The sequence below is a fragment of the Lichtheimia ornata genome, assembly GCF_029851405.1.
Source record: "Lichtheimia ornata isolate CBS 291.66 chromosome Unknown scaffold00008, whole genome shotgun sequence".
NCBI lineage: Eukaryota > Fungi > Mucoromycota > Mucoromycetes > Mucorales > Lichtheimiaceae > Lichtheimia > Lichtheimia ornata.
Window position 1 is genome coordinate 43,394 of NW_026695328.1, and position 19,776 is coordinate 63,169.

The 19,776-nt window shown below is 43.6% G+C and overlaps 6 protein-coding genes across 6 annotated transcripts; 1 reads left to right on the forward strand and 5 right to left on the reverse strand.

The window, feature by feature from the left end:
* Positions 1-489: 489 nt before the first annotated feature.
* Positions 490-2,251, reverse strand: O0I10_002655 (uncharacterized protein; the record flags this gene model as incomplete). Its single annotated transcript, XM_058482735.1, has 4 exons — positions 490-559; positions 626-762; positions 817-1,808; positions 1,861-2,251. 4 exons carry the CDS (start codon positions 2,249-2,251, stop codon positions 490-492), a joined length of 1,590 nt encoding a protein of 529 aa, XP_058346302.1.
* Positions 2,252-3,631: 1,380 nt separating this feature from the next.
* O0I10_002656 (uncharacterized protein) lies at positions 3,632-4,471 on the reverse strand (the record flags this gene model as incomplete). Its single annotated transcript, XM_058482736.1, has 5 exons — positions 3,632-3,716; positions 3,776-3,947; positions 4,011-4,175; positions 4,235-4,319; positions 4,379-4,471. The coding sequence occupies 5 exons, from the start codon at positions 4,469-4,471 to the stop codon at positions 3,632-3,634; spliced, it is 600 nt and encodes a 199-aa protein (XP_058346303.1).
* Positions 4,472-7,968: 3,497 nt separating this feature from the next.
* O0I10_002657 (phosphate:H+ symporter) lies at positions 7,969-9,678 on the reverse strand (the record flags this gene model as incomplete). Its single annotated transcript, XM_058482737.1, has 2 exons — positions 7,969-9,119; positions 9,192-9,678. 2 exons carry the CDS (start codon positions 9,676-9,678, stop codon positions 7,969-7,971), a joined length of 1,638 nt encoding a protein of 545 aa, XP_058346304.1.
* Positions 9,679-10,937: 1,259 nt separating this feature from the next.
* On the reverse strand, positions 10,938-11,867 carry O0I10_002658 (uncharacterized protein; the record flags this gene model as incomplete). The annotated part of the gene is made up of 1 exon (XM_058482738.1): positions 10,938-11,867. The coding sequence occupies one exon, from the start codon at positions 11,865-11,867 to the stop codon at positions 10,938-10,940; it is 930 nt and encodes a 309-aa protein (XP_058346305.1).
* Positions 11,868-12,824: 957 nt separating this feature from the next.
* O0I10_002659 (uncharacterized protein) lies at positions 12,825-15,898 on the forward strand (the record flags this gene model as incomplete). Its single annotated transcript, XM_058482739.1, has 14 exons — positions 12,825-12,906; positions 12,990-13,063; positions 13,128-13,214; positions 13,295-13,356; positions 13,421-13,513; positions 13,580-13,755; positions 13,817-14,103; positions 14,156-14,243; positions 14,301-14,329; positions 14,393-14,545; positions 14,609-15,136; positions 15,201-15,434; positions 15,498-15,662; positions 15,731-15,898. The coding sequence occupies 14 exons, from the start codon at positions 12,825-12,827 to the stop codon at positions 15,896-15,898; spliced, it is 2,226 nt and encodes a 741-aa protein (XP_058346306.1).
* A 215-nt stretch (positions 15,899-16,113) lies between these two features.
* O0I10_002660 (uncharacterized protein) lies at positions 16,114-18,120 on the reverse strand (the record flags this gene model as incomplete). Its single annotated transcript, XM_058482740.1, has 10 exons — positions 16,114-16,520; positions 16,587-16,696; positions 16,759-16,904; positions 16,961-17,179; positions 17,235-17,342; positions 17,396-17,481; positions 17,546-17,667; positions 17,737-17,894; positions 17,945-18,061; positions 18,115-18,120. 10 exons carry the CDS (start codon positions 18,118-18,120, stop codon positions 16,114-16,116), a joined length of 1,479 nt encoding a protein of 492 aa, XP_058346307.1.
* Positions 18,121-19,776: the final 1,656 nt, after the last annotated feature.

A 19,776-nucleotide genomic window follows, 5' to 3' on the forward strand; every position in this document is an offset into this window, starting at 1 on the left:
CCCACCCTGTGTTTCGAGAAATGTCAAAAAGTAGAATAGCTTCGTTCACTCTTATCAAACTTCCAGGTTAAAAGAAGATGAGTAGGATGCACTTGCCATTGATCGGATGGATCCGACTGATCATACGTATGACAATTACCCATGGCTATTGTGGTACAAATTATGCAATGCACTTTCATTATGTTCTACCACCACCATGGTGCGAGAGTGACATGGTGGCGAGAACATCCCGAAGCTATAACTGAGCCGTCAAAATTGAGAAGCGATATGAACTACAAACAAACAAACATGTATGCAAGATCAAAAGTGATATCATCCCGGGCCTTTCAGCCACACCACACGCACCCACATACATAGTGGATCCATCACATCATGTATGCATGCATAATATAACGCATAAAGTAAACAAGTATTTTGACACTGATGGTATTTACAATGGTTGTAAGAGGGTATACATATGTACAATGAAAAGGGTCGATAATACTACTACTACATGAGCTCCGATGATGATAGTCCTTTTGCAAAATCCAGTACCATGATACGCCTATCATGACCAGCACTAAGATCCACATGTTGTCAATGATCCCTTGCTTTTAAATAATAGTAGCAATAGTATACAACATACCTGATGATGGACGTATGGTTCGTCAATACCGAAAAAATCTTGCCTTCATGTCCGCTTTGAAAGCTCAACGTGCATTTCGATGTTTGAGCATCCCACACCTTGATAACTTTATCATAGCCAGCTGTGACAATGCGACCCTAATGACAACACTTAATCACCCTGCTGATGGATCTTTTTCCATGATGACATACCCCATGATAATGAATCGATCTCAACACGTCGGTGTGTCCCGAGTTGATGACTTTGTTGGTGATGACATGATGATGATGGTCCTTTTCATCCTCCTCTATTGTCCAAATTTGGATATTCTTTTGCAATCCACATGCCCAAATACACCATTTCCTGCTTCCTTTTGGCACTACTTCCAAGCATGAAAGACCACCAATGTCACCTTGGAAGTTGTGTAAACATTCGCCTGTTTGTGTGCACCAAATTCGGATTGTACCATCACCTGAGGCGGATGCAAGACGCTGAGCATCGACACGTTTGATGGCATTGATAGGTTCCCTGTGTCCTCGTAATACATGCAACACATGCCCTGTTTCTGGATTCCATATCCTTAGCGTACAATCTCTGGATCCAGTGGCCACCCTCGCATCATCCAATACCACTGCTGACAAGACGCTGTCCTCATGATCCGCAAATCGATGCATCACTTGCCACTCGGGGAGTCGCCATACTGTACATGTTGTATCGGATGATCCAGTCACTGCCAAGTGTCTTGATGTGGCAATCGACAAGATACTTCCCGTATGAGGCGTGGAGCGTGTCAACATGCATTTCCCCTTTTGCCACACCTTGATGGTACGATCCCGACTTGCACTTGCAAACATGCCATCCTGTCCCATCATCCATGCCATGCTGTATACACTATCCTTATGGCTATCCATTTTGTTCAAATAGGATACTTGGGAATGGCCTTGGTGCCACCGACGATGGAGTTCCAATGCCTCACGGTACAGCTTCCGATAATCATGTGAATGCGAAAATACAGGATTGTGGTCGTGTCGTTGAAACTTGTCGCAAAATAAACGATACCAGACATGGTTGTCGTGGCACAATGTATATAGCTTTTTGGATGCTTGTTGCAAATAGGCAAGATCTCTGGAATCCACATGCATCAGAATACGGATCATGACTTCGTTGGGTAGCTCTTCGAATGCACTGGCAGTGTAGCTTTTTTCTATATTGATGTTAGATAACGAATAACATGGGGAATTCTCTTGTTAACATACCTGCAAGCGATGTTGAAACGCCTTGTTGGTGATCCTCCTCATGTTTCGACCACAACAACAAATGTTTTGCCTTCTTTTGCAACGTTGATTTCTTTGTAAACAGCGAGCTTGCACTGAATGCCCGTTTCCTGCCACGTAGTGTTCTCATGTTGCTGTAATGGTGGGAAACGGCTGATGGATTCAAGTATTTTGTTTTCACTGAGCCGTCTCTTCGAGTGATGATAGCAACGTAAATAGTCGGTGATGATTGCCAGTGTCCTTCGTCACTTGATATGCTGCTATAGTCGTCATCATCGTCGTCGATAGGATGATGGGTGGTGTTGGTGGTGGGAGGAGGATTATTGGAATGTGTGGAAGGGAAGTATAGAAATGATAAGAAGGGTGCAGTCATTGTGAAAAGTGGAAAAAGAGAAAGGAAACAAGGGGGAGGAGAGGGGAGGGGATAAAAGATAATACAGTAGTAATAGGTACATCCAAACATTCAGCATTTCCCCACACTTGACCCCGCACGAGAATATTCCGCGGAATGGGCTGAGACTAGAATGTGAGTATAATTTCTGTATGTGAGTGTGGAGATCACCCTCCCCTGAAACAAAGGTAGTGTGGGAAAATTTTACCTTAACTCATAGCAACCCGATGACGACATTCTCTTTTTATAGGGAAATTCAAAAGCAACGCATAATGCAATCCATCCATCCATCCAGCCAGCCTTGTTCATCCTTTCATGATGTGCAACATGGGAAATTGAAACGTCATACGACCCAGTGGTTGAAGGAAATTACCGATTGGTTGGGATCACTGCCATGGAAACGGCTCCCGTTTGAAACCAAAACAAAGTAGACTCATCCCATATGTTCGGACCATCGTCATATGAATATCCAATCCAACGCTGCTATCCCCTCCCGATCATGTATTTGATTTGCTGTTGCTGGTAGAAGCATAGTTTGTATTCTTTTGAATGACTTGAACTAAATGCACCTCCCTTGATTGTTGCCCTGTGTCTTCATCATCCTCGTGGTTGAAATGGGTCGCGTCATACAGTGGGCGCTTGTCTGACGTGCACGAAATCATCAGTGCTTGCATTGACATTGTCAGGTGGGAAAAGTAGATACATGTCCTGCCATCGCCTTGCGTCGTTTCTCCTGCCGACACGTTGGATTGACGTGATCCGTATGCATTCTTGTCAGGCAAAACGAAAAAAGATGTAGTGCATCATTCGTCTTGATTCCTTCATAAGGCCCACCAAAGGCATCCTCTTCCACTTGAGCTGTCACCATCATCATCATCATATCGATTAGGTTGCAGCTGGTTTGTTGATATCGTCATAGGTCGTTTACGTCGTTGTTGGTAGCTGAAACAAGGACGCGCCGGGCTTGTTCAGTGGACATGCAAGGAGATGTTGACATGGACTGTCACCATGGGTTGTTCAGTTGCTCAATGTCGGTTTAGAATGTTGCAGCATTGTCAAACGAGAGGGAAGGCTTGAAAAAAGAAAAGAAAGGGGAGAAGGAAGATCTTTATGCAGCGGCACTTTCCCATTTCAGCCTTATTGGTTGCCATAGCTACCATCCACAGCAATCGATCCAACATCTCTCATTCACCCCACCCGCCATCATGGCTTTTGCTTAGTATTTATACACGATGAATCATTATTGATAACGAATGCTTTCCTCCTATCATCCACCTTGAAATCTCTTTTACCCATCATCCAGGATCAGTCCGAGCGAATTGAAAAGCGCACATGTTTGTAACCAAAGGGTATACTCGTATTTTAGTCACGAATGATTGGGGGTCTATGCATATTATTGCGATGTAATCGAAGGATCAACCAATCCACAGCTTCATTCACGCCCGTTCTAGTATACATCAGCCATCAGCTCTTCCTTCATCCAATCCTCGTTGTATATATCCATACCCTGTAAGTGCACTGACAGGAAGCACCCTGGAATCACGTGCACCAAGCTTGACCGCTATCCGATTAAACACCTCTTTGATCTCTTCGACACGCAATGCTCCATCTACATCCTGCTTGTTTGCCAGCATCAAGATAGGTACACCTTCCACTTGGTCATTGGTAATGATACGTTCTATACATATGGAGACATCTCCCCTAGTTAACAAAAGCACAATAACGTGCATGTCATATTTACCAAAGGTATCCCGACACTCTTCCAATCGTTTGCTATCGGTAGAATCGACCACAAAGACAATGCCATGACATTCTGGATAATATCGTTCCCAGATAGATTGAAGGTCTTGTTGACCACCGAGATCCCAAAAGTTGATACGTGATGATTTGATATCCACTCTGCCAACTGCATAAAGGAAGGTCAACTACATACTATCACAAGGTCGATAATCTCGTATACTCAACTGTTTAAACCCACAGTAGGAGCGATTCGTTCAGGCGCCAATCCCGGTACACCAATGAAGATGGACTTTATTCGTTCCAGCAATGTCTGCAAGAAGCATTGTGAGTGTTTGCATGTCGGGACCATTTCCTTTGGCAGTTGTATACCGTTTTGCCGGCATTGTCGAGACCGATAATAAGAACATAGTATTCTTCTTTGCGTGTAAGATATCGATAAAGGCCGCTTAGTAATGTGTACATTGTCGTCTTTGGATGTTGGGACGTGTGGTAAAAAGTGGAAGAGGCATAAGGTGTCTGAGCTTTGGAATTGTGCGGTGAAGAAAAATGCGTCGTGCGTGGGGTGACCCACCACCATGATTACCTCCAAGCTGCACTGTAGCGACTCAACTTGCTGGTTACTCTAATGCATAAACGAATGATGTAATGTTGGATAAGCACGATGTAATCTTCATAAGATCCTTTATAATAATACCGAGAGAAAGACATGAAGCTGGTTAACAGCAGCTAAAATACCCCCTTCGTCTATGGTGTTGGGCTGTCTTCCTTCATGATAAATGGCATTTGTGCGTCACGGGGAAATCAACATGTGTTGTATTCCAAGTATACGCCTTTCGAGGTCCCATGATCAAGAACATTGGATCCCAGTAACAACAAACGTTATTTATCAACACCTTGTTCTCAAAGAGGTACACGACTTAGAGAAGAATCAATGACTAGTAGGCGCACGACAAATGATCACATCACCCAGTCATATACCCGATGTTCTAAAGCGACAAGCTACATGGACTATTTGTCGTTGTGTGTTTTGGATATTGGCGACGAGGAGATTGACAAGTGTTGACGAGTACGAGTACAGATGACGACGTACGATAAAGACGGCGATGGCGGCAATGTAGCTAGATGGAATAAAACATTGTTTATTTATTACACACTTGGATTTTGCTAGCTTGTGGATTACATCATACTATTGCTTCGAAGATGGAATACAGTAATAAAGGTGGTCCGGTTATCGGTCATGCAAGAAGTAGATGGCTTTTGTGATACAATAAGGAGGAGTGGGATGACCTTGAGGAGAGAAAAGTGAAATGATCTCTCTATTTACATATACAAATTGGTTTATGCAGCTCGACCTTCTCCTATATCTACATGTGATGTGGAATGCTTATTGTCATATACGTACCTTGACACACCTTCATTATTGGATGTTGTTTACTTAAGAACCTTCACAAAGGCAATCATCATCATCATCTATTTGTGCAGCAACTTGTCAAGGACGTGCGTGTGTAACCACCACGTGGCATTTCATTCAGCTCTCCATCTTTCCGTTAATGCAGCCGACACCATCCACTAGGAAAAAGCGACTCCATCACGCTTACAGCATAGGTAAAACATAAACGTGCCTGTATCTCCAAACTTTACAATGAAACGTGTGGTTTTTATTAGAGCAATGGGCTCGGCTTGGCCAACAGCACCTTATGTGAAAGTTTCACGTTCAATGTCGCAAACAGCCCAAAAAATATTTTTCTGGTCGTCTTCGAAAGAGGTTGAGCCCCGGATCCAGTTTGGCTGGTAGCGACATTGCGAAATCTGGGATTAGCCACGATGAACCACTTCATACTTTGACACAAGATTCCTTTGACCCTGACGAGCACGTTGATCTATCAAAAACCCCACGTTTCATTGTAAAGTTCGGAGATACAGGCACCTTTATGTTTGTAAGCGTGATGCTATATGAGAAGTGGTCTTTGTTCATTGCCAAGTAGCTAGACCCTTGAGAGCCAAAGATGCAGAAGGACCTCTTTGGGTAACTCAGCTAAAAAGTCAGGACTTCAGGGACAATGCATGAAAGGTACGCAACCCTCACTTTGATGTCATACATTGGCAGCTAATAGCCACTTTTGTGCATTCCCAACTTTTGTGCATTCTATTGTAGGTGGACGATTCCCCTGCTCTAGACATTCATTTCCATGATTAAAGTAGGTTGATCCGAGCTGATTTGGTTGAGTTACGCTCACACAAGATTACATCGGTTGAGCTACATCGAGCGTGCTTTATGTCCAGAGTGATGTAATCTCTCTTTGACCGCAGCTCAATCAAATCAGCTCGAATCAACCTGCTTTAATCATGGAAATGAATGTCTAGAGCAGGGGCATCGTTCCCATGCAGTGGATCTCGCAACAATGATGATTGGATAAAAGTGGCCGTTAGCTAGCAATACATGCCTGTTCCTAGATGATCCATAAAGTAATTATACATTGACCCTTTCATTCATGCAAACGTAGCTGTGTTACACAACACGATCCTCTGCATCTTTTGCTCTGCCAGGGTCCACCTACTTGACAATGAACAAAGACCACTTCTCATATAGCATCACGCTTACAACATAGTAAAACATAAAGACGCCTGTATCTCTAAACTTTACAATCAAACGTGGGGTTTTTATTAGAGCAACGGGCTCGGCTTGGCCAACAGCACCTTGTGTGCAGGTTTCACGATCAAGGTGGCCGATCCCAGATTTCGCAAATGTCACCACCAGCCAAAGTGGATCCGGGGATCAACCTCTTGATCCTCCGCTCCTGACTTCTCTTTCTCCCTCTACTTTTAACCCCATTCACAGCATCCAATCCCGTCAAGGTAATGTATTATACAATATGCTCTTGTTGGTTCTCTATTGATATTGTTTTGAGTATTCATAGATAGGGAGTGCAGTGGGGTTGGTTGTTGCCAAGGTCATGTCGTCGTTGTTATGCCGCTCCACACTTGGTGCAGGTAAATGGAAACCGCAATGCAGCAGAAGAACGTGTTCGATTGACGTGTTAGCTTGCATGTATAGACGGCAAGATTCGATCGCAAAGACGTTGGCTCATGTGGCTCTTTGTTTCGGCTCAACTACACTACACTATGGTCTTCGGTTTCCAGTAACCAACAACAAGGGGTCTTTGTGTATATGGAAAAGGCAAGTACAGTGGGACATGACAATGGAGAAGGCGTTCAATGTAATAATGAAGGTGCTATTATTGGATAGGTTCTTGGTCAGGTAGTGCAACTTTGGGCATCATCATCATCTTCTTGGGTTCGACTCCCAGCCTGTACCTTTTGGCCACTTCACAAGTGATAGTTTGGTCGCATGAAACCGCTGGAACGAGATCAGGGTCCTGTCGGATGAAACAAAATCACAAAGGATGGCTTTGTTGTTGGAAGAGCATGATCACGGAGAGGTAAAAGGAGGGGAATTTGACACCTGCAGCGTTAACGGATCACCATCCTTGCAACACAACCAGATCTACTAACCTTGTTTTCTTTCATTCATGCATGATGCAAGATAATGATGACAACAGTTACAACGAACACGTCAACTTTCTTCGAGTATGTTACATGATTACACAACTTGGGACTTATCAATGCTTGCAATCAGCCATCCGATCCATCCACTACAATCCTAAGGCATCACTATGTATTCAGCGGTTCTCTTCAATCCAACACGGCATGTGCATGAAGAAACTTGGTGTATCTTTTACGCAACTATACACATCGTCCCAGCAAAACATTATTTGGAATCCTTGCATTGTACCGGAATCAGCAAATCTCATAGCGAACAGGATTTAGAAGTGTAGTGGGAATCATTATATGTCGTCGAGTTTATATGATAAAATGGATGTTACAACATGAAAAATGTGAGAAAACTATATACAAGGTGGGGGCTAAGAGATGAAGAAATAATGCTAGGCATCATTACTCTAATGATGCTTGGGTTCAGTGTCGGCATCAATTGATTCACGAGGAGCATTTGCATCGTCATTTTCGACCATGATGTTGGGTGGGACATAGTCTTCCTCGAATACAGACAAGTCAAGGCCCTTGGTTTCTGGGATCCACAAGATTGTGACAACAAGGCCAAGGAACATGATACCGGCAAAGATACCCAAAGTTTGAGGAAGGAAAGCATGCTCACCAGGAGCACCACCATGATCCACGAGCACGTTGAAAGCAAATGAAGCAAGAATGGCACCAGCCTTTCCTGAAGCTGCAGAAATACCGTGGGCAGTAGCACGCACCTTGGTTGGGAAAACCTCACCAGGAATGATAAAGGTAGTACAATTGGCACCAAAGTTCATAAACAATTGAGCAAGCGTGAACACCGTAATGAAAGCAGGCATGGCATTGTCACGAAGAGGATAATAAGCAGCGGCAAGAATGGTGAAAAGAATGGTGCACATGGTGAAGCCCATAATTTGAATAGGGCGACGACCCCAACGTTCAACAAAGATGACTGTCAAGTAATAACCAGGCACCGAACCAAGACAAGTGATGATGATTTGACCCACCGTGTTGGCCCATACAGTCTCAAAGGGAGTCGTCTTGTTGGAAAAGCCAATAGCTTCAAGAATGTACGAGTTGTTGAGACCAAGACCATAAAAGGCAACATCAAGAAGGAACCAAGAGAGCGAAGTACCGAGCAAAGTCTTGAGATGCTTCCATTGACCAAAGTAGGCACGGAATTCAGCCCAATGGTTACGTTGTTTGGTATCCACCTTGGTATATTGTTTGACAAGATCATCAGATACGGTTTGGCCCTTGGCAGCAGCAGCAGCTTCCACATCATGTTCAACGTCCAAAGCATAGCGAGGCGATTCAGGCATAGTAAAGCGCAAGTAGATGGTGCCAACAGCAGGAACAGCACCAAGACCAATACACAAGCGCCAAACATAATCGAGGTTGAAGACATCATCGTTGACAGCACCCTTGAAGATGGCAAGGATAATCAAAGTAACAATAGCAGCAGCCAAGTTACCAATACCTTGCATGGAGAAGATCAAGGCCATCATCATACCACGACGACCCGTGGTGCTCCATTCTGATACAACAGTAGCACTCATAGGATAGTCACCTTAAAAAAAGTACAACATGGATGAGTCAATGATTTTCAAATGAATAAAGGGCATGGGTTGTTTATGCTTACCTCCAATACCAAAACCAAGAATTAAACGCCATAGACCAAGGAAAGCAATAGCCGAGACACCACGTACGGTGGATGCAGAAGTTGCACAATTGATAGTACCAATGATAATAACGAGTAATTCAAAGCCGTAAATCTTGCGTCCGAGAATATCACCAAGAGCGCCAAAAAAGAGTTGTCCAAACATTGTACCCACAGAGGTCATACCCTTGATGACACCTTCAATGTCGGATGGAACCTTGTTGTTCATGTGTGGGTAGTAGACATAGCCAAGCATGGGGGTGACCAAATTGATAATGAAAATGTCGTAGGAATCGGTAAAGAAACCTGCACCAGCTGTCAAAATGGTACGCACCGTGAACCAGTTGAACTTGGTGCCAGCGCCTGTGTCATCAAGCTTCTCAAGACTCTTGAGCTTGCGTTCGGCAGCATCCATATGCTCACGCTCAAGGGATGATGATGATGACGATTCGGATAATGAAGGTGCCATCCGTAAAAAGGTAAAAAGAAAAAGTGGAAGAGTGAGATGAAACAAAAAAGAGAAATTCAGGATCAAATTATCCCTTTTTAACTGTTTCCAAAGACCCTATACCAAGCTTCTTTTTTTTCGTCTTTCTTATTCATGTGGTGTCAAGTGGTGTCGAGTGGGCTCGCCTGAGTTGTTTGGATTGGACGAGTCTTGTGCCTTTACCAACCTTGGTAGCCAATCATAATCAAAGATCAGGCCGCGTGCGTGCACTGCTTATTTTCTTTTTGTGTTCTTGATCTTCCCATTGTTCGATCAGCGAGTGTCATACACTAAACCTGGCAAATTTTATAACAGCTCTTCCCCATTTTCCATGGAGGCCGTCTCTCCAAAAGTCTTGGAGCATCATGAATAGCTTTTTTGTACAAAGATGGAATAACAAAATTTTTTTAAACTTGCATGCATGCATACATAGCAGGGGTTATGGACAATGAAAGTGTCCCTCACAATCAGCCGTGCACACTCTTTTCCGACAACGTGGCTCCTGCGTGCGATATGATTGGAATATCTAACCCGGTGTAACACACGAATCCAAAAGTAAGACAGAGTTTGCGTTGATCAAAGTTGCGCCTGCCCGGCACAAGATTCACCGTACAAGGTTTTTTTTTCTTTACTTAACGCTTGGCAACATCATTCATCGGACATACCTTTATCTATCTTACGTACTATACGTCCAATCAGCAACATTCACCACCTCCCATACCGTATTATCATCCTCCCCCGCCGCCATAACGTTTTCGGTATGTAGTAGTCATCGCAACCAACATGCACCGTAACCATGACAACACAACTTTAAATGTAAAAGAGAATACATGTACCCAACCCTTGTGCTTGTAGCTGGCTACGTTGATGCATGATCTTAGTGTTTTCCTTGTCAAGCTTTCACACACACACACATAGAAGAATCATGATGAGCTTGTTAAAATCCGGTGATGATCTAGAGAATGTCATATGCCTTCTCTCTTACAGACCCATATGCTCACAATAAAAGGAGAACGTTTGAAACATTTATAGTGCTCATATTATGTACACGCTATTTGGGTAATAGCTCTACCAATCCACCATGGCTATCAATTTCCCCCTTTGTTGAATACTCCTTCACCGCGTACGGAGGCGCTTTCTTGGGTCACTCTGATCTGGATCATGAAGGTCATAAAAACGTCGTTTGCCTCTGTGAGATAAAAATAAGAAGCCTTTCAACGAGGGTTGACCGAAAAAGACACTTACAATTCGGTATTCGGTTGTATCAAGCTACCTCTGGTAATGAGCCGGTAGCTATAAGGGAGACGATCATGTTCATTGTTGGGTATCCTTGAGCACTGTGGACATGGTGGTTGTCGTCGTTGGATCATACATCGTGTCAAGATCTCGTACTGTGATACCCGTACATCGATGCGGTTGTAAATCTTTTGAATCCAATCTTTCATGGCTTTATCAATCACACGTACGGTTTCCTGAGCAATGATGCTTCCTGTGCTCTGATTCGTTTCTCGCAACTTTCGTAATTCTTGCATCAAAGTATCATCCGTCGTTAGGGTCTTGTTGTCTACTTGCTGTATACAAGTACTAGGAGCGTTGATCTTGTCGTTTAATTGGTCCATGGAAGTGCCAAGAGCATTGCATTTACGATTCAATTCCTCCATATAGGTACCAAGAGTATCGCACTTGTGATTCAATTGCTCTATGGAAGCACCAAGGTCACTATACTTGAGGTCGAGTTCCTTCATGCAAGTACTGAGAGCATGGTTCTTTTGGTCTAGCTGTTCCATACGAGTACTGAGAGTATTGCTCTTGTCGTCTAATTGCAGTATACATGTCTCAAGAGCGCTGATGCTATTTTTGATTTGATCCAGGCTACCCAACACATCTTCGAATTGCTGGTTAATGGATGGCCGTCGGCTGAAAGATGTTGGTTTCGTTTCGTTCTTCTGCTCATTGGCGAAGCTAGGTGTCAAGAACGTGGGATATGAGAGGCTTGAAGCTTTTGAGAAGCCGTAATCGGGAAGTGTTTCTCGTTTTCTATGTGGAAAATAGGTGCTAAAGATGAAAGGATTCTTGATGGTGGCAGTGGTATTGTCATCTTGTAATGAGTCAGCGTCTTTCCTTTTCAATGTAGAATGTGGTGGAGAGGAGCGTAGGGAACTTTCCATCATTGTGCAAGTAGTAATAATAATTGAAAAGGCCCTTTAATAAGAGGTAACCAATATATATGAAAAAGTGTTGTCATATTCAAGTTGCCATTGTTGCATGGGAAAAAGGATAAGCGTAAACATTGATAAGGTTCACTGTTTTTGTGGTCTCCATAGGTACTCCAGCATAGCATTATAAATGCTTGTTGTTTGCCAAATACTAAAACCTGTTCCTTGTTGTAGACGAGGAACACGTTCAACAGTGTAAAATGCCAATCCATAACCCGATGCTTACAGGAAAACTCAAATACAGCTCGCTTACTATTATAAAATGATGTTGGTGATGTTGTCAATTACAATGATTAGGGGGAATAGTTCACTTGGGGCTGTAAAACGCTCTATAACCAGTTCTTCTTCAGCCACCATCATTGCTTCATATCATTGAGCCATGTCTTTGCATGATAAACTTTTAATGATGTGCTTCAAAGGGTATCAATGATGATGATATGGATACGAGAAAATGGATGTTGTCAAATCGAAAAGTATATGTAGCGGCGTAATGTATATATGGAAGGAGTTGCTGTGCCTGGTTGTTGTACCACTGAAGATGGAAAAGGTTAAACCATTGATTGGACGCTGATATTTATAGGTTAATGGGTGGTTGCATCTTGAATTCCCTAGCAGCAACATGTACCTACGTGAAGCATCATGGAGAGAGAGAGAGGGAGAGAACTTTACTTGTCAAGTACAACAAAGACCTTCTCATGGATGACTGCGTATTCCTAATACAAGTTCCTTGTCTCTCCACGTGCATCATTGTGTTGGTAAAGTGAGTGCACGACAACAGGTTTGCATAACATGCCAAGCCCACAAATAGCGGGAGTTATCCAATCATTAAGCTCCAATGAGCGACGGCGCGTGTATTTGCTCTCTAGTTCAAGCCGCTTTCTCTCGTTTCTATAATAACCCGTACAACACCCCATGAGCGAATACCTCAAGGACATTCCAGAGTTTTATGAAAGGGAGCTTGGTGAAAGCATCATTGCGAGAACAGAAGCTCTTGGTAACATCCCACCATTGTATTCTTTATTCCTTTTACGCGACGACTCATCTCTATCAACACCCCCCACTCTCCTCTTTTATCAGGCACCTTTCGCGAACTAGGCCCTCCCGACCTTTGCCATATCGTCAAGGCTAATGCTAAGCCTGGTATCCGCGAAGTAAGCTACAGCATTGTCGTCAATGGGGGCCTCTCGCTTCCATGCTCACAGTCAGTCCAATTAGGTTGGCAGCTACCATTATGTATCGGGTGTCGATGCTTCATCATCTGCAACACTTGCCGCTTACTTGAACTCGTTGACCTATTCGATGGTACGTATCTCTCCTTGTGAAACGCACTTTATTCAGCCATGTCAAGATACCAGGGTGGATAACTCATCATTGTTCTATAGGATGACTCTCAGTCATGGTTCACCAAATCCAACGCATGGAGAATTCGATCCGGCATCTATTGGTTAGTATGAATAGGCGGTTGGGTGGCATGTGTGTGTGACATGGATATTTACATATCATCCTAGCTGTTTTAACGCGTTCTCACGAGTGGATGTTCGTGTCGAGGTCAAGATTCCAGGTGGTGTCGAAAGCTATTTTGTCGATGTACGCGGTGAAAGGTTGGTTGCATAATTGTTGGAACAAAGAGAGGGAATGATATTGATCCACACACATGATGTATTTAGACATGAAGCGACATCAGCTATTTGGCAAGAAACATACTTGTCAGCCGTATTGCGCGCGATTCTCTATTCGGATGACAGCTATTATCGTCTTGCTGGCTACCGTAAGATCGATCCTATTACCGGTTTGCAAGGCGAAGCCAAGTTTTTGGAAGCTGTGGAAGCCTTGTTTTGGAAGGGTAAGAGAGATGATAGGTTATGAGGGGGTGGAACCAAGGACTCATGTCGCTATTATGACAGGTTGGCAACTGGGTAGCAAGCCTGAGATTCAGGTGGCAACATCGGTACACAACCATTTGACAGCTGGTGTGATGAAATACTTTGGCGACAGCTTCCGTTATGGACCCGCAATTGAGCTCTTTGAGAAACTCCACAAAAAGGACCCTGAGGTGGGAGCTTTGCTTGCTGAATCGTATCTTGGTGCCAACGAAGAAATCAAAGCCGTCAAGACCTTGTATGATGACTTGAAGTTGGCTTCGATGAGCTATCCACTTTTGCATGTGCAGGTCGACTTTTTGAGAAACAAGGTATGGTAATTGGACAAGGTGATAGGATCTGGACTTATACAAACGTCGACAGGGAGAATATGATATGGCTTTGAAACTTGCCAAATTTGCTGTTAACACGACACCTTCCGAGTTTTTGACATGGGCCAAGTTGACAGATGGTATGTTTTCCAAAGGCATTTATCGTTTGATGATGAAGACTGACACATGTACATTAGTGTATATCGACATTGGCGACTATCAAAGTGTAAGATTTTGGGACGCAAAGAGGATGCATGACATGGCTGATACTTATTGAAAATGACGATAGGCTCTGCTTACGCTCAATTCATGCCCTATGTTTACCTACAGCGAACGTGACATGCATCGCATGCCGGCACCCATGAGAACTCATTTGCCCGTCAAACAAGATATCACGAAATCGGGTATTATGGAAGATGATATGACCAACCAGGAAGCTGAGGTAAGTATCAAACAACAACACGTGTATATTCTTGTTACTCACTAGATGGATTGTGGTTGTTAGCCTGATCCGAACCTTGTACGTCTCCCAGCTCCTGCACTTCATGGTACCTTTGCCAAGGCCTATTCCTTGTTGACCAAGCTTGCCGCTCGAATTGGATGGGATGATCTTTTGAAATGTCGTTCAGGTGTCTTTGTCATGGAGGAAGAATATCGCGTGCTCAAGGCCAAGGAAGAGGAACGTAAGACCAGTGTGTCCCACACCATGTCGTCAGCAGCCTCCAACAAGGAATCATCAGCCACTACAAACGCCACAACCCCTGCAGAAACTGTGGATGGCGAGAATAAGGAGGAATTGTCAGAGAAGATGGACAATATTGACTTGAATGAGGACAAGGATCAAGAGAAGGCTGAAGAAGAAGGAGGCGAGAAGCCTGAATCAGAAGAAAAGCCAACCGAAGAAGAGCCAACGGATGAAAAGCCAACAGAAGAAAATGAAGAAAAGGAATCCAAGCAAGAGACTGAGGAGGCTAAGGGTCCCAAGATTGAAGAACCATCCCTTGTGAGACCTGAGCAAGCAGCTGAAGATAAGGTAAATGAAAGAGAAAAGGGGGGAAACAAAAGACAAGCGTGTCTAATTGAACATGTGAAAATAGGATGCCAATGAATCTTCCAAGAAGGCTGCTGCCGATGCAAGCTTTTCATTTGGCAATAAGCGTCTTTGTGAACGTTGGTTGGATAATCTCTTTATGGTGTTGTATGAGGACTTGCGAGTGTACACTTTCTGGAGGACGGAAGCCGCTCATTATCGATCTCAACAAATGCCTTATCGCAAGACTGGCACTGAATGGGAATTGTTGGGTGACTTGGCACTGAGATTGTGGCACGAGGTATGGCATAAAGTGAGCCTTGGCAATGCAAGCGAAATAACTAAAACGACCCGTGTTTTATAGAACGAAGCAAAGGAATCGTATGAGCTTTGTCTCGACCAAAAGTTCTCTGCCAAGGCATGGATGCGTCTTTTGGAAATATATGCCAAGGAGGGTAACGTGCAAAAGGCTCTTTTGGCAGCTGTCAAATTAACAGTGTATCACGAGCGTTGGTATCACGAGATTGTGGTAAGTGACGAGGTTGCCGGGGGGAAGAATAGGACAATGTCTCACACATACATGTATCATCATCATAGTATCCCACCGAGATTGCTTGCAACCTTAACAAGCTGATTCGCAAGGAAGGCTTATCAAAGATGCAGAACATTTTGACGTCAATGAACCTCCCACGCTCAGTGCAGCTGCTGATAACACGCTACTTTGACTATGGAGAGTTGTTCAAGGTTGAAGGCTACGAATTCTAATCGTTTCAACACACACACACACACACACACACACACACACACACACACTTGCTCTTTTTCGGTATCCCTCCCCCTTTCCTTACTCAAACCATTCCCCCACTATATCTCTCTCCTCATTTCTGTAACTCTTGTAGTCATAAAGTAATGGGCATACACTTGCTCTCTTTATCTCCCTCTTTTATAGATAAAAATTGAAAAACAATCGATTCTTATTATTAATTAAGTTTTTGTCGTTTTGGAGACTGGTTGCCCTCTTGTGTTGGTAGTGCTTGCTCATCATGGGATTGGGTCTCAGTGGTAGCAGATGCCATATTGGTTTCGGCCTGATCTTTATCCACATCTCCAGCTGCTGTTGCTGTTTGCTTTGGCGGTAACACTTGTTCATCGCCGGGTTGTTTCTCATTGGTAGCTGGTGCCCTGTTGGCTTCATCCTTGTGCTCGCTAGGCTCTTCTTCCAACACTGTTTGACTTGTCGTTGAGGATGATACACGTTCGCTCTTGTCAGGTGTTGCAGCATTCGATTTTGCTGGCGGTGGTGGTGGTGGGCAAGCATTACCAATCACATCATCAATGCCAAGGAGTTTGCAAAATTCAGCAGTTTGTGGGTTTGGCGATGGCGTATCTACCAAAATGGATGTTATCAGTGGATGTGGACAAAGAAAGAAACCATGTGAAAAAGAAAACTTACAAAATCGGCTCTTTGTATCAACATTCATTTCAAAGTTGGCAGGGATAGTCAAGTCGATTTCATCCGTGTCCAGCATCATGTCGAGGTACATAAGCTCTTGATCGATTGCACTACATATAGTGAGTGAGTGAATCTAAAAGAGAATCCACATGTTCCTTTTCTTGATTGTTACCTTTGCAAATCAGCATCGTTCGGCAGGGGAATAGCTTGAGGACGAAGCGATAGATAGGGCTGCATAGCACGGGTAACAGCAAGCCATTCCAAATCGTACATAAGACCTTCATTCGAATTGCTTGAAGAATCAGGGACATCGATAATCTTTACAACCAACCATGAGCATGATAGATCAACCACCAACGCTTCAGATGAAATACCTCGAGGAATTGTCGATTGGGTAAGCATTTGTCAAGCGCCAAAAATTGTGTCACGTTCAAAGTTTGATCATCCTTGGCCTTGATCAGGTATTTGCTTTCAGCAGCATTGTCAATGTTGGCTGTATAGCGAACGTGTAAATGGGCCGAAAACCATCTTGAGGGCTTAAGCTTCTTGAGCAACCTTGTGTGCGCAGGGTTTCCCAAACGATGGCGATCCACCTATATCAATGTTATTAATAAAAAGTTCCATTCATTCTCCTTTGCTCCTACTTGCATCATTCTTGAAAAAAGGCTTGATCCTCAGTAATTGATCCAAGTTCCCACATCGCTCTATTCCTGCGGGCCAGTCATGCGAGATCATGATATCAATTGGTTTTTGTATCTACGCATGTCAACTTTAGAGACGATCCATAGAGAGATAACAACCCATATTACCCTTAGCAGCTTTTGCACTTCATAATCTCGGACATGATAGATCGAGCGCTGATCGCTATAGTTATATGGATATCGTTCAAAATGGCCTAGACAATGAATGTGGATCAGCTTTCTCGAAACAAATGCATCTTGTTGGATGAGCACTATTACCTTTGTAGTAATCAAAGTGTTTGTAAATGCCTGAAATGCCACCAATGCGTAATCCTTTGTAATTGACAACACCGGCTGCACCCAAATAGTAGATGTTCTCGCAAACCCAACCTCCATGATACCTGTTTGCAGGTCTTGATAAGATACCAAAGTGACACATGCATATACACACACACACGCATGCTACTTACAGCTCCCACAAATGATTGCTTGCTTCATGATTGCCTCCCACAAAAAGGGTTAAATAAGGCGCCTTCTTCTGCCCCGAGTAGTATTCGTAAAAGTTGCCTAGCTTTGCATACTTGGCTGGCACCGACATGGTCTTGAGATCAGCTGGATTGCGAATGGCCTGTGACCTTGTAAGTGCTTTGCAATGTACACGACAAGGTTTGGCTTTACCTGAAAGTCGCCACAGATCAACACCAGGTCGATCTTGTCATTGTTGGTCTTCTCGAGTTCCTGGAGTCGTCCATATATCTTGTCCAATTCACCATGGCAGCAACCTTCAACAGCGATCTACAGTCTTGGATTCAGCCATGCGTTCCAGCTATGACTCTTCTCTTGAATACCTTCATTTTACACCGATGTAGTAGAGAGCAAGAATGGTCCTAGCGGAGTACGTCGTCTCCCAGAGATGGATGTGGTTGTTGTTGTTGCTGTCGTATCGCATATTCGTAAAGACATGTTCCATGATCGTAGTCTAGTAATGATGACCCTGAGAATATTCATGCTCATTCAACCCCTCTTGTGTTCAACCAAAAAAGTAAAGTTTGATTATCGATGATATGACATTGTTACCAAGGAAACGGACCCCCATCAAAATATTATCCTCGTACCATCATCATTGATCCAAAGACGTGTCATACATACATACGTGATCCAGCACTCAATTAAGCAGCTTTATGAGTTACAAGATTTGATGATAACGCCGATGATGCTATGATCCCCTTTAGATCGACTGCTTGTAGTCTTCTATGTTTACAGCCTATCAAATCCCATGACGAGTTATCTTCGTATTTTGACGCGATGATAGTGATGATGATCTAATTGGCGACTGGATGAGATTGATCGATGAGGTATAGGGACGCACCCCGCAAGGCAGGGTTTTCGCTTTGACCCGCGATGTCATAGTTTGTCGTTGTGTGGGCGGATCGTGTGTAACAATGAACAAGGTTTACAACTGCGGTTTGAGATCTCTTTTTTTGATGTCCCGGGACTATGGAGAAACCAAGCAGCCTTAAATTCAATGATCGGGTTACCTCGGACTCAGTTGCCAAAAAGATCATTAACCCCACGAGACCCAACACACACCATTTTCGCATAAACTTGCATGAGTCTTATACACGCAATCATCAACCATGCACTCGAATCATGCCCTTGTATACGTACCCTTACCCATCCATTTCATACCCATTCGCCATCCTCTCGATGATAGCCTGTTATCCACAAATGGTATTACATGCCATAAGGGGATGGCCTGCTCATCCGGAGGTAGAAAAGAGATTCACAACCGACAATTCTTTTGCTTCTATCGCCACAAGTCATAGTCACTCAAATGGTATGCTTCAATATGGCTACATCCAATTATGCATCCCAAAAAAAGGGAGTCTGATCGCAATCATATGTTATAACAAACTTGAGAAAGAAAAAGGAGAAATGTGAGCTATTGAACCAGTAATGTACGTAGCACAGCATTGGGCAATGGAAGAATCACGCAAGGTGACGACGACGGATATAGATATCTAGAAGCATCTTTGTCACAAGCCCATGCTTTACCGTGTGAAAACTACTAAACTAGTAGAAATTCCTCCTTATGCACTATAATGTATCCGGAACTCGCATTCTAACCGGAGAGAACGAAGGTATGTATGACATGTTGGCAAAGAGTGTGTGAGAATGATGGTAAAAATTTTGCTATAACATTGGAAAAAGGCTGTATATTTGCACGTGTGCACCCCTTAATGATGCATTTTTCCTAAGAAAAAGACTATTCATCGAATCAATGATGAAGAATGGGACCATCCTGCTTGTATGGTGCACGTGCTGTTGCTCAAACCTAAAAAAGAACAGGTGTGAATCTTAAATGCCGGTCGTTCAGGAGGAGCTGGTCACCGACGACAACGGATGAAAGCGATGTGCACAGCCTTAAACCATTACCTCCGATCCAGACTTGGGTCGATTATGCGGAGCAACAGTGATCTGTGTCTCGTTCGGAAAAAAGAATGACGTTC